The sequence below is a fragment of the Trematosphaeria pertusa genome (genome assembly GCF_010094035.1).
Source record: "Trematosphaeria pertusa strain CBS 122368 unplaced genomic scaffold BU26scaffold_2, whole genome shotgun sequence".
In the NCBI taxonomy this organism is placed as follows: domain Eukaryota; kingdom Fungi; phylum Ascomycota; class Dothideomycetes; order Pleosporales; family Trematosphaeriaceae; genus Trematosphaeria; species Trematosphaeria pertusa.
The window spans coordinates 431,645-454,245 of record NW_022987213.1 but is presented as its reverse complement, the minus strand read 5'-3'; the positions used below and the strand labels follow the sequence as shown (position 1 = coordinate 454,245).

Sequence of the window (22,601 nt, the reverse complement as noted above, 5' to 3'; positions counted from 1 at the left end):
TTGGTTCGATTGGCTGACAAATTTTCACGTGACTGAAATTCATGCCGTGCCCCGGAGGTAGACTTACCAGCCACAACTCAGCTTGGCTGATTTGAAATCATGTGGTCTTTATCACGTGGAATTAGTGGGTGGCGTTTCGCGCTAGACTAGGACTATCATCCTTTGATTAGGGGAGGTACCGATCGGAGTAGGCCGCGTGATCGTGATGGACGGGCTGGGGCGTGGAGCTGGAGTTTGTTGTTTAGTCAGCACGACAGCGCGGACCACGTGCATCGTCGGAGGGGTAAACGCTTCACTTCTTTACCACCACAATACAAACCTTCGTACACTCGTTGAAGTCCCATTCTAGAACATCAAAAAGGTTTCAGACTGTTCCCGCTCCTACGATTAATGGCACCTTTCACTCCAAAGCGCGAGCTGCTAATGGTGGGAATGGGCGCCAAAACTTATCGGATGGGCAACATTGTCAGGAAAGAATGTCATGTACTCGCTGATGACGAGTACATCACACAGCAAAACAGGGAGGCATGCACGACTGAAGCTGAAGTCTATTATATACTGGGAAGCCACCCTCTTATCGCCAACTGTCTGTCTATTGGACCCGAGAAAGAATATATCGAGCTCGAGTACTATCCGAACGGAAACCTGAAGGAGTACATCAATAAGAATCGCATTGAAGAGATGGATTTAAAACGTTGGGCGAGTCAAATGATTGGAAGTGTCGCATACATCCATTCCAAGGGAGTTAAGCATTCCGATTTCAGGCTGGACCAATGGCTGGTAGACAAAATGCTGAATGCGCGGCTCAGCGACTTCAATGCGGCCGGATTTGACGATCAGCCAGGCCTTGGACTAAGAGCAAGACGGGCCCTGGGGCTCGAGAGGCCAAGCTATTTCCTCCCTCGGGACGCCAACGAAAGCAATACGGTGGCGTCAGACTTATTCGCCTTTGGTTCTTCACTCTATGAGCTTGTAGCTGGTGAAGCTCCGTATGAAGATTTGGAAGGAGAGCTCATCCAGTCATTGTTTGAAGCGGGAGAGTTTCCGGAGACTGAGGGACTTCTATTTGGTCATATTATCAAAGGCTGCTGGACAGGAGTATATTCTTCGGCGGAAGACATTCCAAGACATTAAGATCACGTATGGAAGATAGAAAGGTGCAGGGTTACGGATTGACGCTTTGCAAGAACTAGTAAATGATGTCTCCATCCTAAGCAATATCCAGAAGCGGGACTTGATACAGTTGTTTCCAAATCCAGTTATCTCCCAGAGTCTCTCCCAGTACGCACTTTCTAGCGAACGACACCGACGACGACGAGGAGATGTCTCTTGTAATGTCGACTAGGACTCGAGTAGGACGTAAGCAGCGTCTGCTAGATAATGCATCTTCGAGTCAGCGGATAGCCATAATCAACTATATTCACGTACCTAGGCGGAGCTGGAGTGATCATGGCCTGGACGTGGACCTTCCCTTCTGGTAGATCCAGAATTGATCATTTGATACCTATGACAGGTTCGAATTCCACTCGCTGGTTTCTCATCGCATGGATCCGCAGTATACTTGATCTCATCGCATACGCCGATCTTGCAACCACCACCAACGTACAAGTACGTGGTCCTGTATTCTTTGCACATGTCCAATCCCTGTATGCCGGTTGCAGGATACCGCCGAAGGAAGGCTAAAGTGAAAGACGTCGGATAAATATTAATGTAGATGGAAGACTGTTGCTAAAGCGAAGAGCATTAGGATTCCTAAATATATGTACGGCAAACGCGGCTGCGGGGTAATAGATTCTGCGCCCGAAGCTCACGCAGAGCCTGGCCTTGGTTGGTTCCTTTAGGACCCTTGGCGTAGGCAGCAATCACACTTGTATGACCTTCAAACAGCAGAACAGATGGGTACCTGGCGTCGCGTGCGATGAAGCGCCAGCTGAGACTCAGTCAGGGCACCCAACCTTTCTCTCCACTCCAACAACATCACCACCACTGGCCGCGCCGAGTCCGCAGTCTACGAGATATGGCGCCAAATCTCACCGTCTCCCAGCGCCCGATGATTCACGATATGATCATAAGTAACGAGCTCAATGCTGCTCAAATCGCTAACGCAGCTGGCTGCAGTGTTCCGCCATCAAGTACATTCGCTCCAACCTGCGGAGCCGGGCGCACTTTCTGCGCGAAACGAGCTGTTCGATCCCGTCTGTTGTACCCTAAAATACACGCGCAAGAAGGATCCCATCCTGTGTGTACGCCGGCAGAATCTGGTATCGCTGCTCGCGTCGATACCTGGCTATCTGTACAGGCGTTGTTCCTAGAGGGGACCATCCGGTCCGCCTGATCCCGACTCGCTTGTCACACCCAGACTCATCCACATACACGAGGTGGTAGGAGCAAAATGACGACAGGTTGTGTAAGTAGTAGTCCCGGAGATCTGCGTTGCGTCCGCTGGCTACTCGGCGGCATACTTACCCTTCCTCCTGAAGTTCCGTCGATCCAGAGCCAGGGCATGCGCGAGGCATGTGTTCGCTTCCATGGAGGCCTGCTTGTAGGGGGACTTCATCTATCTCGTCAAGTCCCTTTCCTTTTCCTTCCCACGACCTTACTTTCTTTCTCGATCTTTCGATTGACACGGCACTCGTAGGACACGACTATGGAGGACAGTATGCACGACAGCTTTGACAGCAACAGACGCGGACAAGGAGAGAGTCCTCAGACAGGCACTTTCTGGGACCTTTGCGACGACACCTTGAACGACAGCGGAGCTGGCATCATAGAGCTGGAGAGCAATTCCTCCTTCGAGTTCAACGCGCTCACGGCTGCGGAAGAGACGGACATCGACGAGCTCCTGACTGAGGGAGGGGTGGATATGCAATCTGGTAACGTCCCGGCTCCAGTCGTGTTGACCGCAAAATAGCTAGGCTAACTATTTTTCCAGATGCCGATGCATGCTCTTCTTCGACTCCAAACCCTAGAGATAACTACATGTTGCCGGATATGGTTACTACTTCACGTAAACTAGTTATGTATATATATAGCTATATTCCTTATATTCTTAATTAATTAACTTATGTCTTAATACTCTACAATTTATCTAATAGTTATAAGTCTAGATTTGCCTACTATAGTAAATTAAACCTGCTAAGTTTATTTAATACAATTAGATAATAGAGTTACTAACTTATACACCTTATTATCGCTAATAGATTCTAGAGTTATTCTAGAAATACGCTGTACACGATTAAATTAGCTCTACGTACTATAATTTCTATAATAGAGAATACTATTACTATTACTAACGTTATAAAAGCTATTAAAATACTTAGTATACTATAGAATTAGCCTTACTAGAAGTTTCTTGTAAAGGAAAAGACTATATAATATAAAGTTTAGGCCTACTATAACCTAGATCTAAAAGAGATAGAACGTAAAAGAATTTAGAAGAAGCCTAAATACCTAACGCTATTAATAATTAAGTAAGAAGCTATAAAGATAAAGAACCTTAATACTAATAAAAAGTTAGAGTATTAGAACTAGAAAGAAAGGTATAAGAAGAACCTTAAGAAGCACCTTCTTATATAGAAAGGTCTAAGAAAAGTATTAGTATATATTACTATAATAATTAATACCTACCTTATACTATATATTATAGATAAAGATATAGCTTATAAAAGACTTATAAGCTTAAAGAAATAGATTACTATAACTAACGTATTATAATAAGACGTACTACTAGAATAATATAAAAAAGTCTAGAAGACCTAAAGAGGTAATAAACTAGATAACTAGCTTAATAAATAGATTTAGATTACTAACTATATAGCTAAACTTAATATACTAGACGTATAGAGTATATAAGCCTAGAGAGAGCTACTTAAGGCTTTTTAACTAATTAATAAAGCGTACTCTATACTTAGAATTACGCAGCTATTTATCTAGCTAGAAAATTAAGCTTCTATAGTTATAGACCTTATTATAGAATTTAGATAGCTATAAAGAGCTACTAAACCTATTATAGCTAGCCTAGAAACGTATATAACACTAGGTGTAGTACTATAATAATAGAACTAGAGCTAGAGACGTAGTAAGTTTTAAGAAGAGATACTAGAGTACTTCTATAGGCGTTACTACTAGTTTAGCAGGTGCTCTTACGTTAACCTAAAGATCTACCTAATAGGCTAGAAGCCTAACGTAGAAATTTAGGCTAAGTTTAATAAGAAAAAGAAGAAAAAGAAGTAGACTAAGAAGTTTAAATAAGCTACTAATTAGAGAACCTCTAAATAGTAAAATAAACCTATACTAAAAGCAAGTACTACTCTACTAAGCTTTAATAATAATAAGCTAATAAGTAGTACCTCTTCTACTAACTCTATATTCTACTTCTTTAGTATAATAGCTAAGGTTTTAGAAACTTAGAAAGTAGTTCTAATAGCTCTATACCTTATTAATAAGTAGATTTATAACTCTAGCTCTAATATTTACGTCTATAACTTAGAGAATTAGAGCTAGAAAAAGATAGTAGAAGCTAACTTAAACATTGTTATATACGCTAGAGAGTAAGCTATAAGAGTTAAGGCTTAGAGAGAGGTAATTCTCTAGACTAATACTCTATTAGAACTAACTCTAATACGCCTTACCTATATAGTATTAGTAGAGAGCTTCTTTATAAACGTTATAGAGCTTATACGCTCTTAAGATATTAGAATCTACTTTAACTCTAGTAGAGGCGTTCTGTATAAGAATAAGCCTAGTAATATAGTCTATAATTTAGAGTATAAATAGAAGTACTAGCTACTTAACGTAGATAAAAATAGCTACTCTAATCTATAGAAAATATTTACTATATTTATAATAGTATATTAACTATTAAAGAATTTATAACTAGTAATAATTACTACTAGAGCTAAGGTCTATTAACTATAGGTATATCTAAATAAGAAAGCTATTACGTACCTAGAAGAGGCTATTACTAGCTTTAAGCTTAAGAAGAATATACCTCTAGTTAACTAGAAGAACTATAACACCTATATATAGTTAAAAATAAATTATTAAGTTTTCTAGAAACCTAGATTAACGCCTATAAAGTATCTCTTCTACTAAATAGAGATAAATTTAGTTTAACTACTACTAATAGAAGAAACCTGTTTTAACAAAAATAAGTAGAGACTCTACGTAATTAATAAATTCTTAGGCTAGTATAAAGAACGTACGTTACCTATAAAAAGTAGAGTAGTATTAATACCTACTATATATAGAATAATTACTAAACTATAGCATTAATTTAAGTACTTAGTTATTATACTTAGAACTAATAATAAGAAGAGTTTTAGTAATAAGCTTACTAAAATCTATATTAAATTAGGTATTAAATATAAGCCTAGCTTACCTAAGACGTCTAAGTAGAATAGTTATATAAAGAAAGCTAGAAACGCGATAATTATAAAAAGCTAAGTAATAAGAATTATAGCTAGATTACCTAAAAAGCTAGCTTTAGAGCTATTTATTATAGCTATTTAGATTCTTAATACTACGCTAATTAAATTAAATAGCTAAAAAACTCTATATAAGATAGTAATAGATTATAAACTATTAGTAGCTTATTACGCTTCTATTAGCTATTAAGCATATATTTATAGAAAGAACCTTAAGAAAGCTAATAAACTAGAAGTACGTACTTATATTAGTTACCTACTAGAATAGAACTTCTTAAATATCTTTAGAATCTAGATACTCTTAAAGAATAAGGTTATCTAAACTTAAGATGTCTTATTTATACGTAATAAGCTATATAAGAATAATAGTAGTAAATATAGAAAGTCTCTAGTAGTTAATATAAGTAATATTAAGGTATATAATATCTCTTATAAAGAGCTTATAGTAGAGGTTAAAGATCTACTACTATAGAGCTAATTACGCCTATTTAATATAACTTTAGATAAATAGACGTTAATACTAGAGTAATATATACTAGCTAAAGAATTAGTAAAAGAAGACCTAGAAATATAAATCTAGAAGAAGTAATAATAAGCTAAGAAGCGTAATAAGTCTCTAAGAGGTTACTTAATTACTCTAGCGTTGTTAAGATACTCTACTCTACATAGTAAGAGCTTAAGAAGCGCGTTAAGAAAGACTAATCTCTCTAAGCTAAGCTTATCTACTATTTAAGCTAAATTGCTATAAAGACCTCTTAGAGCTATAGAAGACTCTAAATATATGCTAGATAGGTACTAGAATAATACTCTACTACGTTAAAACCTTAATTCTAAAGACCTAAGTAATATAATATAAAGTAGACGCTATAAATACTCTTTTCTAAGGCCTAAATATATAGCTAGCGTAATTAAAGCATAAAAGAAAGCTTAAATATTTAACTTAATACTATTAATAAACTTATATAACTACGTATTTATAGCTTTAGTAAGCTATATTAATAAACTAAGAGTTAATAGAGAGTCTATAAGATTAAAATACTACTATAATTAGATACTACCTCTACCTAAGTGTTATAAGAATATTAAAGGCTATATATTTAAAGCTAAGTTTAAAGAGACTATATAGAAGGAGTTTAGTAACTACTTTAAGAAAGAGTACTTTAAGAAGACGTTAGTAACGCTAGCGTTAACTATAGTAGAGTATCTTCTACTTATATAGGTATTATTATATAAATTTAATAAAGATAGATATCTACTTAAGTATAAAGCTTATCTAGTAGTTTAAAGAGACCTCTAAATATAATAGAGTAATACCTATACTACTACCTTAGTAGCAAGAACCTTTTAAGCTCTAGTAGCTATAGTAACCGCCTTTAGATTACTAATATATTAGTACAACGCTATAAATACCTTTCTAAACGTAAAGCTTCTATAGAAGCTCTACTACTATACTCTAGAAGGTTTTACTAGTTAGTTTAGCAAGCTTTTAGAGTTATATTAAGCTCTATATAGGCTAAAGAAAGCACCTCTACTATAGTATAAGAATCTTATAGAGACTCTTAAGAAGTTAGAACTTATTAAAATAAGTATTATACTATACCTATAGGCTAGTAATAAGCTTATAGTCTTCTTCTTTATTAATAATATTATTATACTTATCTATCTAGATAATATAAACGTTTACGTAGAGTTTAAACGCTACTTACTTAAAAAGTATAAGATTAGAAAGATAAGTTAACTTAATTAGTTTCTAGGTATACGAGTTGTAAGAGATATAGAAGTAGTGTTAACCTAGCTAATCTAGAATTTCTTTATTAATAAGGTTGCTAATAAGTTTAACCTACTTCTAAAACTAGGTACTAAGTATCTACAATACTCTATAAGAGAGAACGACCTTAAGAAATCTATAGAGGTACCTAATAGAGAGTAGATAAAGCTTTTCTAGTAGCTAGTTAGCTTACTAGTATATATTTTCTACTTTATACGTCTAGATATATTAAGAGCTTACTTAGTATTAGCTTAATACTTAATTAATCTAGGTTAATAATATCTTTACGCTACTATACACGTGTAGTAATACCTTATAGAGTTAAAAACTCTTACGCTTAAAGCGTTATAATACGCTATAAAGAAGAAACACTTCTAGAAGATAGATTTTAAAGAGCCTATCTTCTATAGAGCCTTAGATACTTTATTTAGTAATAACTTAGATACTAGAGTAAGCTTTAAAGGCTATATCTTTAAGCTATATAGATTACCTATAGATTAGAAAGCTATAAAATAATAAATAGTAACTAAATTAATAACTAAGGTAGAGCTTCTAGCGCTTTTAAAGATAGCTTTAGAAATAGAGTAGTAGAACCTACTTTTCTACTACCTAAAGCTAAACCTTAATATTAAACTAAAGCTTTAGTATAATAATTAGTAGACTATAGGTATAGTAACTAAGGCTATAGAGAAGCTTTAGATAAAGCTTAAACACGTTAACGTATACTAAATATAGCTTCGCTAGAAAGTTAAGAACTAAAGAATTAATATTAAATAAATTTCTATAGGTTAAATACTAGCTAATAGACTTATAAAGATTCTATTACCTTAAAAACACGCCTACTTTATTTAATAGCTAGGGCTTAAGAATATTTCTAGCAAGTTAAAGCTTTCGCTATTCTTAGTAAAGTAGTAGAAGCTATCTAAGAACCTCTTACGCTAGTACTAGATTAGATAATAAACCTAACCTAAGTAATATATACCTAATTCGCTAGTATTTTAGAATCTCTAAGATAACTATTTACTTTTATTTTACTTCTAGCTCTACTATAGAAGCGTCTACTATACTTATTTAACTATTTTCTTATAATTTTAACGTATATATATACTAGTTTTATACGTAATTCTATTATATCTTAACTAGCTACGTTTATTATAATCTATTAGATTAACTATAAAATTAATAGACTACGTTTATTATAATAAGCCTAGTCTTAATAAAATACGTAGTAACGTATTAATATCTACTTAATAATCTACTCTATAAAGTTACTATAAGCTATAAAGAGCTACGGTAACTATAAAAATACTCTAAAAGCTGTTAAATAAGGTATTTTTTCTTTTTACTCTCTGCTCTTAAGTTTAATTTACGCCTTTAATATTACTCTGTCTCTTTTTACTAACGTAGAAGCTATAGAAGTTAGTAGTAGAAGAGTGTTATACTATTACTTAAATACTTAAACGCTCTACTATTTAAACCTAACCTCTAGGTTCTATATTAGACTTTCTAATTAGAAATAGAGTTAACCTTATACACAAAGCTCTTACCTCTCTTAAGCATATACTCTTTCTACTTATTTTAAGTTCTCTACACTTTATAGAAGTAAACTAGTTTTTAAATCTTGTATATATACTATTTCTTTCTTAACTACTATTACCTAAAAGTTAACGTCCGCGGCCACGGCTAGGCGGGCTAAAGGTACAATAGTATGTGCCTTCTTTAACGTTGTCGAGGCTTTCGAGCTGTTTAGCGGAGCCTCTAGGGGTGAATAGAGCGACTTCACTTTTTGCTCCCAGGTTCGAGCCACCGCCCAGACAACGACGCGGTTCTTCTGCTTTCTGCACTTCTTTTTAACCCTACAGGGTCCTCTCACAAGGGGGGTGGCCCTCACAGAACACCACAGCACTGAGGGGTGTATTCACAGGAGACGATCATCGATTACCTTTTTGGGCATAGTCAAAAGCCTCACCTTCTCAGACAGCTTTCCGTATACACTCCAAGCTGGGGGGGTGTGTTGCCGGATATGGTTACTACTTCACGTGACCTGGTCATGTATATATATAGCCATATTTCTCGTATTCTCAATCAATTAACTCATGTCTCAATACTCTGCAATTCATCCAATACTACAGCATGGCGGAGCTGACCCCAGATCCGGCCCCGCACGAAGACATCCTTTTTCACGTATCGACCTAGTCGGGAAGAAAAACACACACACACACACATATATATATAAAAGAAAGAGGAAAGAGGAACAGCCAAAACACAACCAGAAGTCCCAGGCAAATCAGCACAGCTTAGCAGCCTCTGTGAGGAATTCCTCTTCGTTGATATCCCCAGCCTCCTGACTTTCCTTCAATGCCTGCACCTGATCAAAGGCGTCATCGTATTCCATCAACTGCTTCATCTTCTTCTTCACCAGCGCCTCCATCACCTCAGTGCGGAGGAATCTCTGGTTCAGTTGCTCAAACTTGTCAGCACCGAAATGGTCTCTCAGCTGCGCAAACGGGATGCTGTCGGGGTAGTTGAAGCCGGAGGACAGGAGGATGTGAAGCCACAGGGCGCCCGACGCGTGCGACCACTCAACCAGCGAGGACAGCTCCTTGGATTCATGTCCCCGCATCGCCGCCTCCTCTTCTTTCAGCACACGCTTGAAGATCTCGAGGCATCGGAGGAATCGCGCGAGGACCTCGGGTGCTTCCTTGTCCCTCTGGGCATCGTAGATGCTCAGCCGCGTCTGTAGTAACCACCACGGGGAGGCGAAGAGCTGGGCAGGCCCGGCATAAGACCACTCGAGATCCACAATCCCGACGATGGTCAGGTCGTCCCGGCTTCTGACGATGGCGTTGGCTAGGCCAAAGTCGTCGCACACGAGCTTGTACGGGCCCCAGTCGTACTCGGCATGAACGAAGCTGGGAATCAGGGACAGGACGGTGTTGAATGTGGTCAGCTTCCGCCTGCCCTCGTGTTCACCAGCAACCGAGTTTGCCTGGCGGGCAAGCTGCTCCCAATCCTGTCCGAAGACATACCGAAGGTACTCTACCGTATCCGAGAAGCGCAAAGAACGATCCCCTGTGAAAAGCGGATATTAGCCAGCGCATGGGAGGCATGGAGGTCTAGACAGAGGGCACGATGCCATACCGACTCCCCCCTGCTGAATGATTTCGTGAACCTTGAAAGTCAGAGGGCGTGCAGACGCCGGGAAACCGGTCACCGGGGTTGGCAGGCTGCCGATCGACTCAAAGTCGAGACGGAAAAGCTGGAGAAAGATGCGAGCCATTTGTCGATAGATCTTCTCCAGGTCGTGGTCGGCAACGTCGTCCCTCATAATCCCCTCATCCTGACCCTCCTTCTTGAGGATATCCTGCAGAGGGACGCCGTCGATGAAGTCCATTATGATGAACGGACCGAGGCCAAGAGGGTCGGCCTCCGAGGAGCCCCAGCCATGGATGGCTGGAACGGGGATCGCCGTCCGCGCGCGGATGAGGCTCAGGGCTTCCACCTCCACGGCCACCTTTTCATCAGCGTATTCGTCGCAAACAGAACCGGCCTGGGCGAATCGGACTAGCCACGAGGTCCCGTCGCTGAAGATCACCTTCTGCCCCAGATTGTACCCGCCGTTCCTGAACTTGGTGCTGTCGTCGGGCTGACAGGGGAGTCGAGTCGGGTGAAAGGTCGACACCCACTCGCAAAGCTGCCCACTGTTGATCGCTTGGTTCACCTTCCGGGCCCAGATCGAGGTCTGCACCCCATGCATGAGTTCAAGACGCTCGTCAATCTCCATGGTGTATCGAGGTTAAGCGATTTCGGAATAAGCGGGCAAGAGGATGTTTCTCTATGTGTGAGTGTGTGTGTGGTTGGGTTGGGTTGGGGTCGGGGTTGAGGAGCTGTTATTACGAACGCACCCTTAACATGCCGTTGAAGTAGGAAATTGAGGAATACAGCATATTGGGGTGAGGTGTATTGTATTGAGTGTATGGAGCTTCGAGAAATCGAAGAAATCTCCGTGTGTGTGGCGCTAGTACCTGATTAGGAATAGCTGGGCGATTGGACTCCAACACATGCCGCCCTATAAGGAGTGGGGACTAGCGACGCCTATGGATTTTCTGAGCGCTCCACATTACCGCGGACGGCGTTGCCCAGCACTTTTTCTTAGGAAAGCTAGCTACAGGTAGAGGATGAAAAGTGCAAGCTGCAGATTGCAACGTGCGGGGGAAAATGGTAAGGACTGATGTGATGTCCGCATTAAAGGTTTGCTGTCGACGGCCTGAGCTGTTCGCGGGTATCCATGTGACCCACTCATGTGTCCGCACAGCCCTCTTTTGGAGTCCCACCAATCAAGAAAACACTCACAAACCCCCAACCCTCGCCGCCTTGCAACGTCGTTATTACTCCGCAGCCCACCCTTGCGCATACCCGGACGGTATCAGGCAATTGCCACGCTCTGCATATCTACCTAGCTGCTGCAACTTTTGGGTAACCGCTTAGACAAACCTAACATTCCGCATATCTACCCCGGGCGTTGCAAATTCTAAGGGGGCACTCTAGTCCGGAGCCTCTCATTCATTCCCTCCCGCATTGCCTCCTCTACTACTATCACGCCCTCTTCCTTCCCTATCACTTGTTCTGACTGTGCACGGTCTTTGCCTAAGTCCGGGGGCGGGATCAAGAAACTGTCGCAGTCTGCATCTCTGCCCTGGACGTCCAACTTTTGAGCCATCCTTTCCAAGAACTGCAACATTCAGCATATCTACCCTGGGCGTTGCAACTTTTGAGCGGGGCACACGCTCAGAGCCTTGCTTCGGGTCATTGACGGCGGTGTCAGTCGGCCCCGGAATTATCGGCAACACATCATGACCAGCATCGCCGAACTGTTGAAGCAGATGGGCTCAGTTGCAACGGATATCGACGGTATCGCGGCAAAACTTCAGCATCCCAAGCTCTACCCTTCATCGCAGTAGGTCAGCCTGCTCCAGGAAGTGGTTACCAGTGTACTTGAATCGGCCGACGCTCTTGTGAAGCAGATTACTAGCTGCAAGCCAGCATGGACACACACTGTCCGCTCACAGTCCGCCAAGGACATGTCGGCAGCTGAATTGGCAACGCAAGAGATGATGCAAGGTAGGGTGAAGTTGCCAACATTCAAGCGAAACCTGGCGGCCATTTTCCAAGCACAGCAACCACCATCTGGTGATTCTCCCGCACTCACGAGGGTGAAGGCAAGGGCAAAGAAACGGCGTCAGAGGCTTTGCGGTTTGAAGCCCGAAGCTATTATGAAATGGGCAGCTTCCTTCCTCCCCCACGAATGGGAAAGAATGAGACAAAATGTCTTTGACGATATCGTCGACCGGATAGCGGAGAAACCGTTTTTCTGGCCTACCATTGCACGTGCTAAACAGCCTTCGTACGCTGGGAGATGAGGAGCCTTTCCGTGGGACCGCGACATACCACGACGTCCGGCGGGGTTGAGCCCTGCATAGGCACCCGCTCCTGCAGTCCTGTCCCAGAGGGGAGGTACTTTGTCATTGTTCCCTGTGCCTTTTCGCCATACTCGCACACACCAGAACACTTGCTGGTCCTTCCGAGGTCTGAAGACGACGACGCTGTCCTTTGATTTGGGTTCTTTGAAATGGACTACGACGGACGTGAAGTTGGATATGACACTAGCCGACGCCGAGAAGCTCTGGCCAAACTGGAAACAACAATGTGTTAGTGTTGTCGTGGAACAGGCTTCGAGACAAGGGCAAACAAAGATGAGGCAGACCTGGTTCGCGATGTGCTCGCATAGCTTCTCGTCGTCGTCCACTATATCGTCTGGGAGAGGCACGGAATCCGGCGCACTCATGTCGTCACCTACTTCGACTACACTTTTTTCCTCTCGACGAAAGAAACAAGAAGGGATGTTTGGTGAAGATAAGGCCGGGCACGATGAGATGTGGGAGTAGTCGAGTAGTTATGGACGAGGCTAGACAAGTACCTTGACTCAAGGACAGGTGCTGACCGCGCTTCGCGGACGTGCAGCGCTAAATGCCCGACGCTTAGCCTCAACGCTGCGGCACTGATTACGGGGCCTGATAGGGCCGAAAGGCCACATTGACTAGCTGACAAGGTAACCCCCGACCGTCAAATCTTTCATCTTGACACGACAGATATAAAGTAATGATGTCACCCTCCATACCCTCTTCCGGGCTTTCGGTAGTGGAATACGTTAAGTCTAAAGCGAGTATAATAACTAAGATTATTAATTACGGCTAGTTCGACTGCCCGCTCTCGAACAGCTACGTTCCTCCGAAGAAAGATTAGATAGCATGTAAAATTTAAGGCAGATATGCTTGTCGTGCACACAGGCTAGAACGGGATGTTGGAGGTGCGTCGATAGAACTAGGTGATGTAAATTACCTTTCCGTACCGATTGTACCACGGGTGTTATCAGTGTTTAGTTATCAATCACATAAAATGGTCTTAATTAAGAGAATTGAATGAACGAGATGCCCCTTCATTCCTCCTAGACTTCTTGTAACATAACTTAACTCGTCCACTCTTTGAATTGAAACTCTGTTGGAGAGGACCCAGTCAGCCATACACGCAATTCCGCCAGAGCATCGAAGTCATTGCTCTCTTGTGACACAAGCACATCTGAGTCGAACTATCCGTATGTACGTTTCACTTTGTCGAGCCCTGTACCAGGGGCGCTGCTAGAATCGAAATCAATAATAACTGGCGCGTCGTCTTCGCTAATCATTACATTCGCGGGATTCGGGTCGTTGTGAATGCGGCCGTGGGCGTGCAGGTGCCGAATCCCTTCTTCAATGCCAGGGAGATAACGCGCCGCCTTCTTCCGTTCAGCGCCCCGGTCTTCTGAGAGAATGAACGCAGACTTGTTGAGATGGCCGGGATTAATCTTGTCCATCAGACTCTCTGGGTACCCCTTGAAGCAGAGAGCGATAACTCGACCACCAGAGGCTAGGCAGCCGTAGTATGTCGCAATGTTTGGATGCGGGTGCTTTCGAAGGATTTCGCAGGTTGCTAGCTCTTGGAGGACGAGGCCGGCTAGGTCTGCTACACCGCCGAACGACGTCAAGTTCGGCGTTTTGATATGACAATGACTGGGGTCCGGTGCAATAACACAACCAGGGGGAAGAAGAGGGCAGTAAGCCTCGGGAGGAATAGGCATGATGCTGTCCAGTTTGCCAACATCAACTTCCTGTCCCACATGTCTGCTAGGCGACCTGGCACAGTAGGTGATGCCGTCCTGGCGGAAAAGGACTTGAGAACAAATGAATTTTATACCTCCGTCGACCCGTGTAAAGCGTTGAACCGCATTTAGAACTTGTACCATGGGGATTATTACCGTGAGTAAAAGGCGTTGAGAAGCGGAGGAACGGAGGGAGGGGGTGGAAGAAAGAAGTTAAGATCAAGGTTGAGGCAGCTGCTTCACCTGGTTTAAGGGGCTGAGCGGAATGGAAGGCGTCGCAGTGCGCAATTCGTCTGTATCAACGCGTTGGCGTTTGGGGCTCGAGTCGTGCGACGCGGTGTCGCTTGCGCGGGCGGTCAGTTGGTGGACCGGTGCAAATGTCGCTTCCAATGATTACGTAAGGTACCTGACCTCGAGAAGTGTGCCATCACACGCGGTTTTCACAGCTTTCCGCGACTTCCTCACCTACATGACGGTGTCGAAGCCCAGCATAGTAAACCAGAGCAGCCTAGCATCCCAGAGCTTCATGCATTTAACTTCGTGGTAGTGAGGTCAGGTATCTCACGTTCAGGGGCTCGAGTGCAATGAAGGAAGCTCTACTTACTACGAAGCCCGGCCGCATATGTCCTCGTCTGGAGCCTGCGGCACAGTAGCAAGAGCAACACCACGCCCTTCATTACTGTCCTCAGCGAGTCTCTGCAACACCACTCCCATGAAGCCACCCCAGAACCCCTCAATCCCTCCATCCCTCCCATACCTAATCGCATTCCGCCAAAGCATCAGTGCCCGAAAGATGCCACTCACACTGCTCGTCTCGCAGAGACCCAAGGAACCAACCTCCGGCCCCAGGATATGCACTGTGTCCCTCTCCTCCGACGCCATGTAGGCAAAATAAACATGCGTCTCGTGTCCGAGGATAACGAAGCAGGGTTCCACTAGGCTACTCTTATCTATCAGTCCTACGCGCCGCGCGAGCTGCATCTTCTTCCGTAGACTTGCTGCCATCCATACGCTGAGTTGGTATGCAGCTTCTGTATGATCGCCGCTGGCAGGCTTGACCTCTACACAGGAGAAGAGAGCGGTCGTCTTCGTGAATGCGTCGGCCATGTGGCTTACGACGGGGTTGTCCGCACGTTTTAGGCGGCTGTATAGGTCTTCGAAGCCTGGGGATGGCATGTGAGAGAAGGAGAGTGTGAAGTCAGCTTTGCGATCGAGGAGGCGGGGTTTGCCAGAGACGTCGGGGACGGACGAAAGGAATTCAGCAGCGATGGCCTGGGACTGTCTGCTCGGAGATCAGCATTGAGTGCTACTAACGAGGCAGAAGGTTACCTACACGCTCTGAAGCCAGAATTTGTCCTGCCCTTCGAGCCTCATCGCGAGCTTCACCAACGGCTGAATCACGTCCATGCACCACGCGTTCTCATCGCGACCCCTCGACTGGCACACTCGCGCGTTCAGCCAGATCTTCTTCACCTTCCGCAGCACATAGGCTAGTCTTTCACACTCCTCGCTGTCAACGCCCGGGTCCGAGAGGTTACGCGCCGTGCTCTCGCCCCAGGCATGGCGCTCAATCCTTTGGTATCCAAAGTCCTGGTCTTCGTCGATTGGCTCCCGCAGCCGCCCTGGTATCCACCCTCTGTCCAGCCCGTCTTCCAGCCGCTCCATGACATCCCTCACCCTCCGCGGCGGCGGTGTCCTCAGCCCCGAGCTCGGTTCCGTTATTGTCGGGGGGAATGCAGAAGCTAGTACGGAAATGCTATCGCGCGACGGGCTGTTCGCTCGGCGAGGGCTCCTGGTGCCGGCTTGGCTGCCGGGCGGACTGAAGGTATTCTTCTCATTGAGCGCGAGCGCGCTCACATTTGAGGCTGCTCCGGCTGCTGATACGCTGTGGGCAGGCAGGACTTCGGTGTCGGTATCGCGTCTCGGTCGCTTGGGGCTGTTGGTGCGCGCCGACATTGAATAGGGACAGGGTGCGGAGGAGGTCGCACGCTGCCGCTTCAGCGATGGGCGGTTCTCAGGCGTCGACGGCGGGGAGAGAGCGTCTGTCTGGGCTGAGGCCGGTTCGGAGAGCTGTTGGATCCAGCCTTCCACGCGCGATGTCTTTGCAGCAGCAACTGAAGGCGACAATGGCGGCGTCGTAGCCATTATGGTTGGGGCTGGTCTGGCGGTTGGGACTGCACGATGTAATTAACGGCCAGCTAGCTCCAGGTTACTCCTACTGAAGCTTTGGGGTGATACGGGTTTTGCATTGATGCTTCTAGTGGAAGTATTTACAGTGAAGTTTGGTGTTCCTATCCGTGCAAGGAGCTTACCTAAAGAGGATTGGCGGACACTTCTGCGGCATATCGGCAAAATGATCCGCCGGTGGCCCGAGCAGCGAAGCACACGGCGGGAACGCCCAGTGACGCCCTACGAAGCTTGGCTCGGCATAAATCTACAGTTACTCCAACGTCGATCTCCACTTCAGAACAATGGCTCGTTAACAACACATTCTCACGAATACCTGCAGCAGTAGGAGTGCAGTCGAGTGCGTGGTCGTCACTGAGCGCGGTGCGCCAAGAAGTTTCGGGTATAGCCTTGGACCATGCTCAGAGCAGATCTCGGGTAGAATCTCCACAGTCGCTCGGAACGGGATCCACTGCAGGAACTGGAAATAGAACCCATGGTTAGTTAGGCACAACCGAAGACTAGTGCATACTCTAGTAGCCGCAAAGACGGAGAACATATTTAATATTGTATTTTACTACATCCCTAGCCTAACGTCCTTCGTGGAAGGGTATCCCCTTAGCAACACTCCGTATTAAGGAATCACGGCCTCATATAATCAAAACACCAGCCCCTTCCCCCTTCCCCTAAGCTCTCTTTTGTCTACCTTAGTACCCGGGCGGCAACTAAACCGTATATCGAGGCCTGTGTCTAGGCCGGGCCGTTTCGACGACGTAGAGGATAAGCCTTCGACTTAATATCTTGACTCTAACTGGCTCCATGTATGCCCATTAAGGTTATTCCTATCTTAAGCGGTCTACATCGGAGCTTGAGTAGTTGTGCGTCCCTAAAGTAATCCTATTTAAAATAGAGACAGCCTCCTTGAGTATCACCTACCCCCAGCAAGTGTCTTAAGCACCAGCCCAAGAAAAGCTCCCCAAAGTCCCCATTCCAGTTATGTGCTCGCTTCTTTACCAATTCCCCACTCTAACATCCTCCCGTAAAATCGCAAGAGCGTAAATATTCCCTACACGGAGCGTGTCGTCAAGGGGGCGAATTTCTCGTCGGGTCCCAGTACTCTTATGTCGCCTTCCGCGCTGGAAGGGTACGCATAGTAGACCTTGTGCTCGTTGCCGATTATGGTGAGCGCGGGCTCAATGAGGTGCAAGGGCCGGACGTTGGCGCCGACCTTGTCGGCAGAGCTAGTTGCGTTGTCTGCCACATCGTCTGGTGTAGGCGGCACATCGGACACGGGGAAGGCCAGGTGCCCTAGCTCTATCTTCTTCCGCAGGTTTGCTGCCATCCATATAGTTATCTGCAGCTCAGCTTCCTTGAGATCGCCGTTTTCTAGCTTGACCTCAATTCCCAAGAAAAGTCCCAGGCGCTAGGTGCAGTTGTCTGTCGTGTGCGATACGACTGGTGTATTCGCTGCCGCCAATTGGGTATACAGTTCTGCGAAATGAGGGTCAAAATATGAGTACGAAAAGCAGAAGTCGGTCTTGCGCGTGAGCGCAACTCTTCTGTTAGGCGATGCGGACGTAGGCTCGGGGATGGTGGAAAGGTAGCGGGATTGGATGTTTTGCGACTGCCTGAGCCGGTCAGTACAGAACAGGCACTCTCGAGCTTAAATATGGGGAAGGCCATACACGCTTTCAAGTTTAAACTTGGCGTTGCCGTACAGCTTCATAGCAAGCTCCATCAACGGCCAAACAACCCGATAGCACCACGCGTTCTCGTCACGCCCAAACTCGGTGCAATGGCTAGGATTGTGGAGTTGCAGTGGCGGGCACGAACACGGCGGCTAGTCGGAAGCACCAATCACTCCGGCAACGGAAGCGACGACAGCCGCAGCCAATGAGCGTTAGCGTTTGAGACGATAACCGATAAGATAAGCTACATCCAGGATGCGGGGTGGGCCCTGGTCCCAACTCGATCTCGTTCCCAAACACTTAATACTCCATCACATTCTTCAAAACGTCCAACGCCTCTCGCACAACCCTGTGGCCGGAGCGGGTCGGCCGCCCTCCTGCTAGCGGTGGCAAATAGTAGAGAGCTTCGGGAGCAACGCACTTCTGTACGTCCTTCTTTCTAAGAATCAGGATGCATCTTCTCCACTGTTACTGGGATGAATCATCTAGCCCCAGCACCATCTCCATATCCCTGCGAGCAGGCATCGTTCCCGTCCCCCAGTACGCCATCCTCTCCCATCGATGGGCGGCAAATCCCGACGACGAAGTCACCTTCGAAGACATGACCTTTCGCCCTGGTATTGCGAGGACCAAGAGAGGCTATGAGAAGATTAGAGGGTGCTGCGTCCAAGCACTGCGGGACGGTTACAGCTGGGTGTGGATCGACACGTGCTGCATCGACAAGCGGAGCAGTGCCGAGTTGTCAGAGGCGATAAACTCCATGTACAACTGGTATGAGAAGTCCGAGACATGTTATGCGTACCTGGAGGATGTCTGTAGCCTGGATGGCCCAAGTCCCCTCCGAGAGAGCACTTGGTTTAAGCGGGGCTGGACACTGCAGGAGCTGATTGCTCCTGCGGAGGTAGAATTTTTTTCTAGGGACTGGAACCGAATTGGGACCAAGACAGAACTGGCTCCTCTTCTCGCCAATGTCTCCAGGGTGGCACAGGATGCCCTTACGGACGGCATCCATGTGTATCAGGCGAGCCTCGCTGAGAAGATGTCTTGGGCAGCGGGCAGGGAAACTACGAAAGAGGAGGACAGGGCATACTCACTCATGGGGATCTTCGGCGTCAGCATGCCTACATTGTACGGCGAGGGATTCCGCGCTTTTACGAGACTCCAGCAGGAGATTTTGCGGACGACCAATGATCACAGCATCTTCACCTGGCAAAGGAAGAGCCTGGCCGCCGGATTACTGGCCGAGTCGCCGGATGAGTTCGTGCACTCCTCAGAGTGGCTTCCTCTGGACTACCAAAACTTCGTCGACACTTTCGGCATTTCCAACCCAAAACCCGACTTTACCACGACAAACTTTGGGCTTCACATCCAACTACCCTTAGCACCGATTCCTGGATTCGAAGGCTATTACCTTGCTTTTCTGGCGTGCACAAGGTCGTTTGATGACATTAGTGGTCCTCGCATGGACTTAGACTCATGGCCTGCGATAATCTTGCGCCGATCGCCTGGTGGCTTTCCAAGACAGTTCATGAGAACCAGCTTCCAAAATCAGATGATCACATATGCTAGGCTCGCTGACAACGAGGGCTACGATACCGAACCAATTTGGATATCCTTGGCGGACGATATCTCACCACTAGTTTGGAAGGCCTCCAGTGAAGAACTGTCTACTCACCTGCTATCTCCGGTTTCGGAAGCTACGAACGGAGATACAGTTACTCTCATCATGGAAAGACGCCATCGGCATATCAACATCGTTGATGCATATCCCCACGACATGTTCTCGCATGGAAACGAAGTCCGGCTGGGGATGTCGAGGACTGCGGCCAATTCTCTTGGGGTTTTGATTGCTCGAAATGAGAGAGGCAGAAGTTATCTTGCAGTTGTTTTCTTCACTCGTCCTCCTTTCGTGTGTGTTGGGCTTAGTCTCACTCTCGGGCACGAAAACGCGGATAGAGCCTACCGAACCATTCTCACCCAAGAGATTACCCTCATCGGACTTATTGCGATCCCTTTGAAAGGCCCGGACGAAACCTCTATGTATGTGGGGCGTTACTTTGTGTCAATGGAATGTGTGAATGCGGGGGATCTCATCTACCGTTTCACCATCGGTCCTGGTCGTCACGATAGAGAATTCCGTAGGGGCATCTGTAGCGGAGAGTCTATCCAACTTAATAGTGAGATGTCGGTCTTTCTTGGGAAGGATTTATGAGGGCTGCGATGGACCGAGAAGGTTTTCCTATGGATGGTATTAAGGTTTTCGTTAGTATCCAAAAGAGATGTCTAGCGCCATAATGGAGCTTTGCTTACGGAACCTTCCTGATAATTGTAGGATATCAGTGGATCTGGACTAGGTTCCCGTTGAATGAATAGCTGATGAAACCTTCTTGGCAGTGACAAGAAGTATGTCAATACGTGGCGTGTATTAAGTTAAACCAACGGCTAATCGCCTTTTCTTAAGCTATGTAGCAACGAACGCGAAGATTTAATGAGCCTACCGAGTTCAGATTCTTGGAAAGAAGAATGACGTACAGAAGTGCGTTGCTTTCGAAGCCCTCTACTATTTGCCACCGCTAGTAGGGAGGGCAGCCTACCCGCTCCGGCCACAGGGTTGCGAAGCTGGAGCAGTTTTGTTAGTACGCATGAAGAGGGATCGGGACATGGTGGTGTTGACTTGCGGTGTTGGTGTAGCGAGCTCCAGCACGGTCGCCACGGGGGTGCGCAGATCTGGGCTAGGGTCCTATCTAGGGACCAAAAGAGGCTCCACAGCGGGGATCGGAACAGGACCCAGGGTGTTGAAGCAAGTGATTGTATTGTTATTTTTGTAGACAGGTGGGACACCATACATATATACACACGGTTTCGACTGCTGCTACACATTGCTGTTTCAACCACCGTGATGTTTGACACAGGGGGCTAAATCAGGCCCGGCCAAGGTGTGGGAGCGGGGACTTGTTTTGGCTTGGTAGTTGAGGGTTCGCCCTCGGCGCAGCACTAGCCACAGGTACGTCATATGTCCTGGCGAATATGTGGCGCTGCTGCTGAGTCAACTAGAGCTTGCCCGTCTGCTCTCATGGTGTTGGCCGCTTAGTTGTTTCTCGACGGCTCTAATATCCTCGAGAACCTCACTTGCAGAACTATATCGACGTTCCCAGCATTTCCGCGTAATAAAATCGCACGCGTGGGAATCCCCGGGAAAGATGCCGCTTGCAAAACGGGACCTTACTTGCTCCGCCCACCCATCCTCTCCCCCAGCAATATCTTGGAAGACTTCGTAGCCAGTCATAATAAAGTAGATAGTAGACCCAAGCGCAAAAAGATCCGTTGTTGGACTCGTCTCAAACTCATCATCCCGGGGGCAGAAATATCTGCATGGCTCGCCACTCCAACCAGCTATAACCTCACCGCTAGAGAGGTAATCCCCTTGAAAATCGGCAAGCTTAAGATGAAGATTCTCGTCCACTAGTATGTTCGTTGGCTGAATGTCGCAGTGGATAACGCTCTTTGAATGAACATGCTCGACCGCTTCGGCCACCTCACGGCACCAGGTTACCCGCTGCTGAAGAGAAGGCGGAGCGCGATCTGGATCTGATTCGACTAGGTACTTGTAGATCGTTTCATTTGCTGCACGCTCAAGGTATAAGCCAGCATCTGTAAGTCCTTTGTGGGCGACGATTCGGGGGTGTTGGCCAAGTATTTTGAGAATTGTGTGTTCATGCTTGAGGCGACTCATATCACCTCCCGGCTCGAGAGGGTACTTGAGGACGGTCGAGCCATCAACTTCCCCGATGAAGGCGCTGGTTCCGAATGCAAGAACACGCCGCACTCCCGGCGGGCAGTACTGGCGATACTCGATCACCTCACGATCCGACATATCAACCAACACGCAAAGCTCGCAATGCGGCCGGTCGCAGATAGGTGGTTGGGCGGCGACGGGTGGTGGCGATTCGAAGGCCGTTTTTGCCTGCGGGCGTCAGCAAGGACGCGGGAGTCTGAAGTGGATTCCCCGCCTACGAGAACGGCGCGCGACACTCCAACATGTGCCACAGCAGCGATGAGAGTGAAAGTGAAGGGAACAGTGGTCGTGGATGAACAAGGCGGGGCGTGGGGCGGTGAGGATGGGTCTGCCGCGGCCGCCCGGCTTGGCGTCAACGCTGAGTTCTCGCATTCGGCGCTATGCGTACTGGGAGCGGGACGAGTCTCCCCGGTGGATACCTGGTGGGCATTCAAGCCCTATTGCACGACGTCGACTGCTTCTCGGCGAATTTCTCTCCAACAACAACCACGCCCTAGCCAGACTCCCTCTGTTAGCGGTGAAAAGCCACCTGTTTTACCTCTGTTTCACGCTACCTGGGGGG

General features: G+C 46.3%; 8 protein-coding genes across 8 annotated transcripts; 3 read left to right on the top strand and 5 right to left on the bottom strand.

Moving 5' to 3' along the window:
• The first annotated feature begins 323 nt into the window (after positions 1–323).
• On the top strand, positions 324–1,163 carry BU26DRAFT_514189 (kinase-like protein). The gene has a single exon (XM_033827782.1). It carries the CDS (start codon positions 391–393, stop codon positions 1,132–1,134), a length of 744 nt encoding a protein of 247 aa, XP_033689208.1. The 5' UTR covers positions 324–390; the 3' UTR covers positions 1,135–1,163.
• An 8,212-nt stretch (positions 1,164–9,375) lies between these two features.
• Positions 9,376–11,027, bottom strand: BU26DRAFT_474452 (phosphotransferase enzyme family protein). The gene is made up of 2 exons (XM_033825503.1): positions 10,336–11,027; positions 9,376–10,266 (listed from the first exon to the last, which is right to left on the bottom strand). The coding sequence occupies exons 1-2, from the start codon at positions 10,976–10,978 to the stop codon at positions 9,482–9,484; spliced, it is 1,428 nt and encodes a 475-aa protein (XP_033689207.1). The 5' UTR covers positions 10,979–11,027; the 3' UTR covers positions 9,376–9,481.
• Positions 11,028–12,047: 1,020 nt separating this feature from the next.
• BU26DRAFT_500001 (uncharacterized protein) lies at positions 12,048–13,139 on the top strand (the record flags this gene model as incomplete). The annotated part of the gene is made up of 4 exons (XM_033826456.1): positions 12,048–12,151; positions 12,185–12,598; positions 12,759–12,780; positions 12,846–13,139. The coding sequence occupies 4 exons, from the start codon at positions 12,048–12,050 to the stop codon at positions 13,137–13,139; spliced, it is 834 nt and encodes a 277-aa protein (XP_033689206.1).
• Positions 13,140–13,720: 581 nt separating this feature from the next.
• Positions 13,721–14,533, bottom strand: BU26DRAFT_527479 (uncharacterized protein; the record flags this gene model as incomplete). The annotated part of the gene is made up of 2 exons (XM_033830779.1): positions 13,721–13,808; positions 13,842–14,533. The coding sequence occupies 2 exons, from the start codon at positions 14,531–14,533 to the stop codon at positions 13,721–13,723; spliced, it is 780 nt and encodes a 259-aa protein (XP_033689205.1).
• Positions 14,534–15,461: 928 nt separating this feature from the next.
• Positions 15,462–16,643, bottom strand: BU26DRAFT_134941 (uncharacterized protein). The gene is made up of 2 exons (XM_033819724.1): positions 15,725–16,643; positions 15,462–15,671 (listed from the first exon to the last, which is right to left on the bottom strand). Exons 1-2 carry the CDS (start codon positions 16,532–16,534, stop codon positions 15,648–15,650), a joined length of 834 nt encoding a protein of 277 aa, XP_033689204.1. The 5' UTR covers positions 16,535–16,643; the 3' UTR covers positions 15,462–15,647.
• A 978-nt stretch (positions 16,644–17,621) lies between these two features.
• On the bottom strand, positions 17,622–18,347 carry BU26DRAFT_599997 (uncharacterized protein; the record flags this gene model as incomplete). The annotated part of the gene is made up of 3 exons (XM_033835138.1): positions 18,241–18,347; positions 18,009–18,183; positions 17,622–17,978 (listed from the first exon to the last, which is right to left on the bottom strand). Exons 1-3 carry the CDS (start codon positions 18,291–18,293, stop codon positions 17,622–17,624), a joined length of 585 nt encoding a protein of 194 aa, XP_033689203.1. The 5' UTR covers positions 18,294–18,347.
• Positions 18,348–18,542: 195 nt separating this feature from the next.
• BU26DRAFT_514186 (HET-domain-containing protein) lies at positions 18,543–20,630 on the top strand. Its single transcript, XM_033827781.1, has one exon. It carries the CDS (start codon positions 18,695–18,697, stop codon positions 20,453–20,455), a length of 1,761 nt encoding a protein of 586 aa, XP_033689202.1. The 5' UTR covers positions 18,543–18,694; the 3' UTR covers positions 20,456–20,630.
• Positions 20,631–21,098: 468 nt separating this feature from the next.
• Positions 21,099–22,358, bottom strand: BU26DRAFT_446994 (kinase-like protein). Its single transcript, XM_033824641.1, has 2 exons — positions 22,258–22,358; positions 21,099–22,207 (listed from the first exon to the last, which is right to left on the bottom strand). Exon 2 carries the CDS (start codon positions 22,115–22,117, stop codon positions 21,290–21,292), a length of 828 nt encoding a protein of 275 aa, XP_033689201.1. The 5' UTR covers positions 22,118–22,207; positions 22,258–22,358; the 3' UTR covers positions 21,099–21,289.
• Between the last annotated feature and the right edge of the window lie 243 nt (positions 22,359–22,601).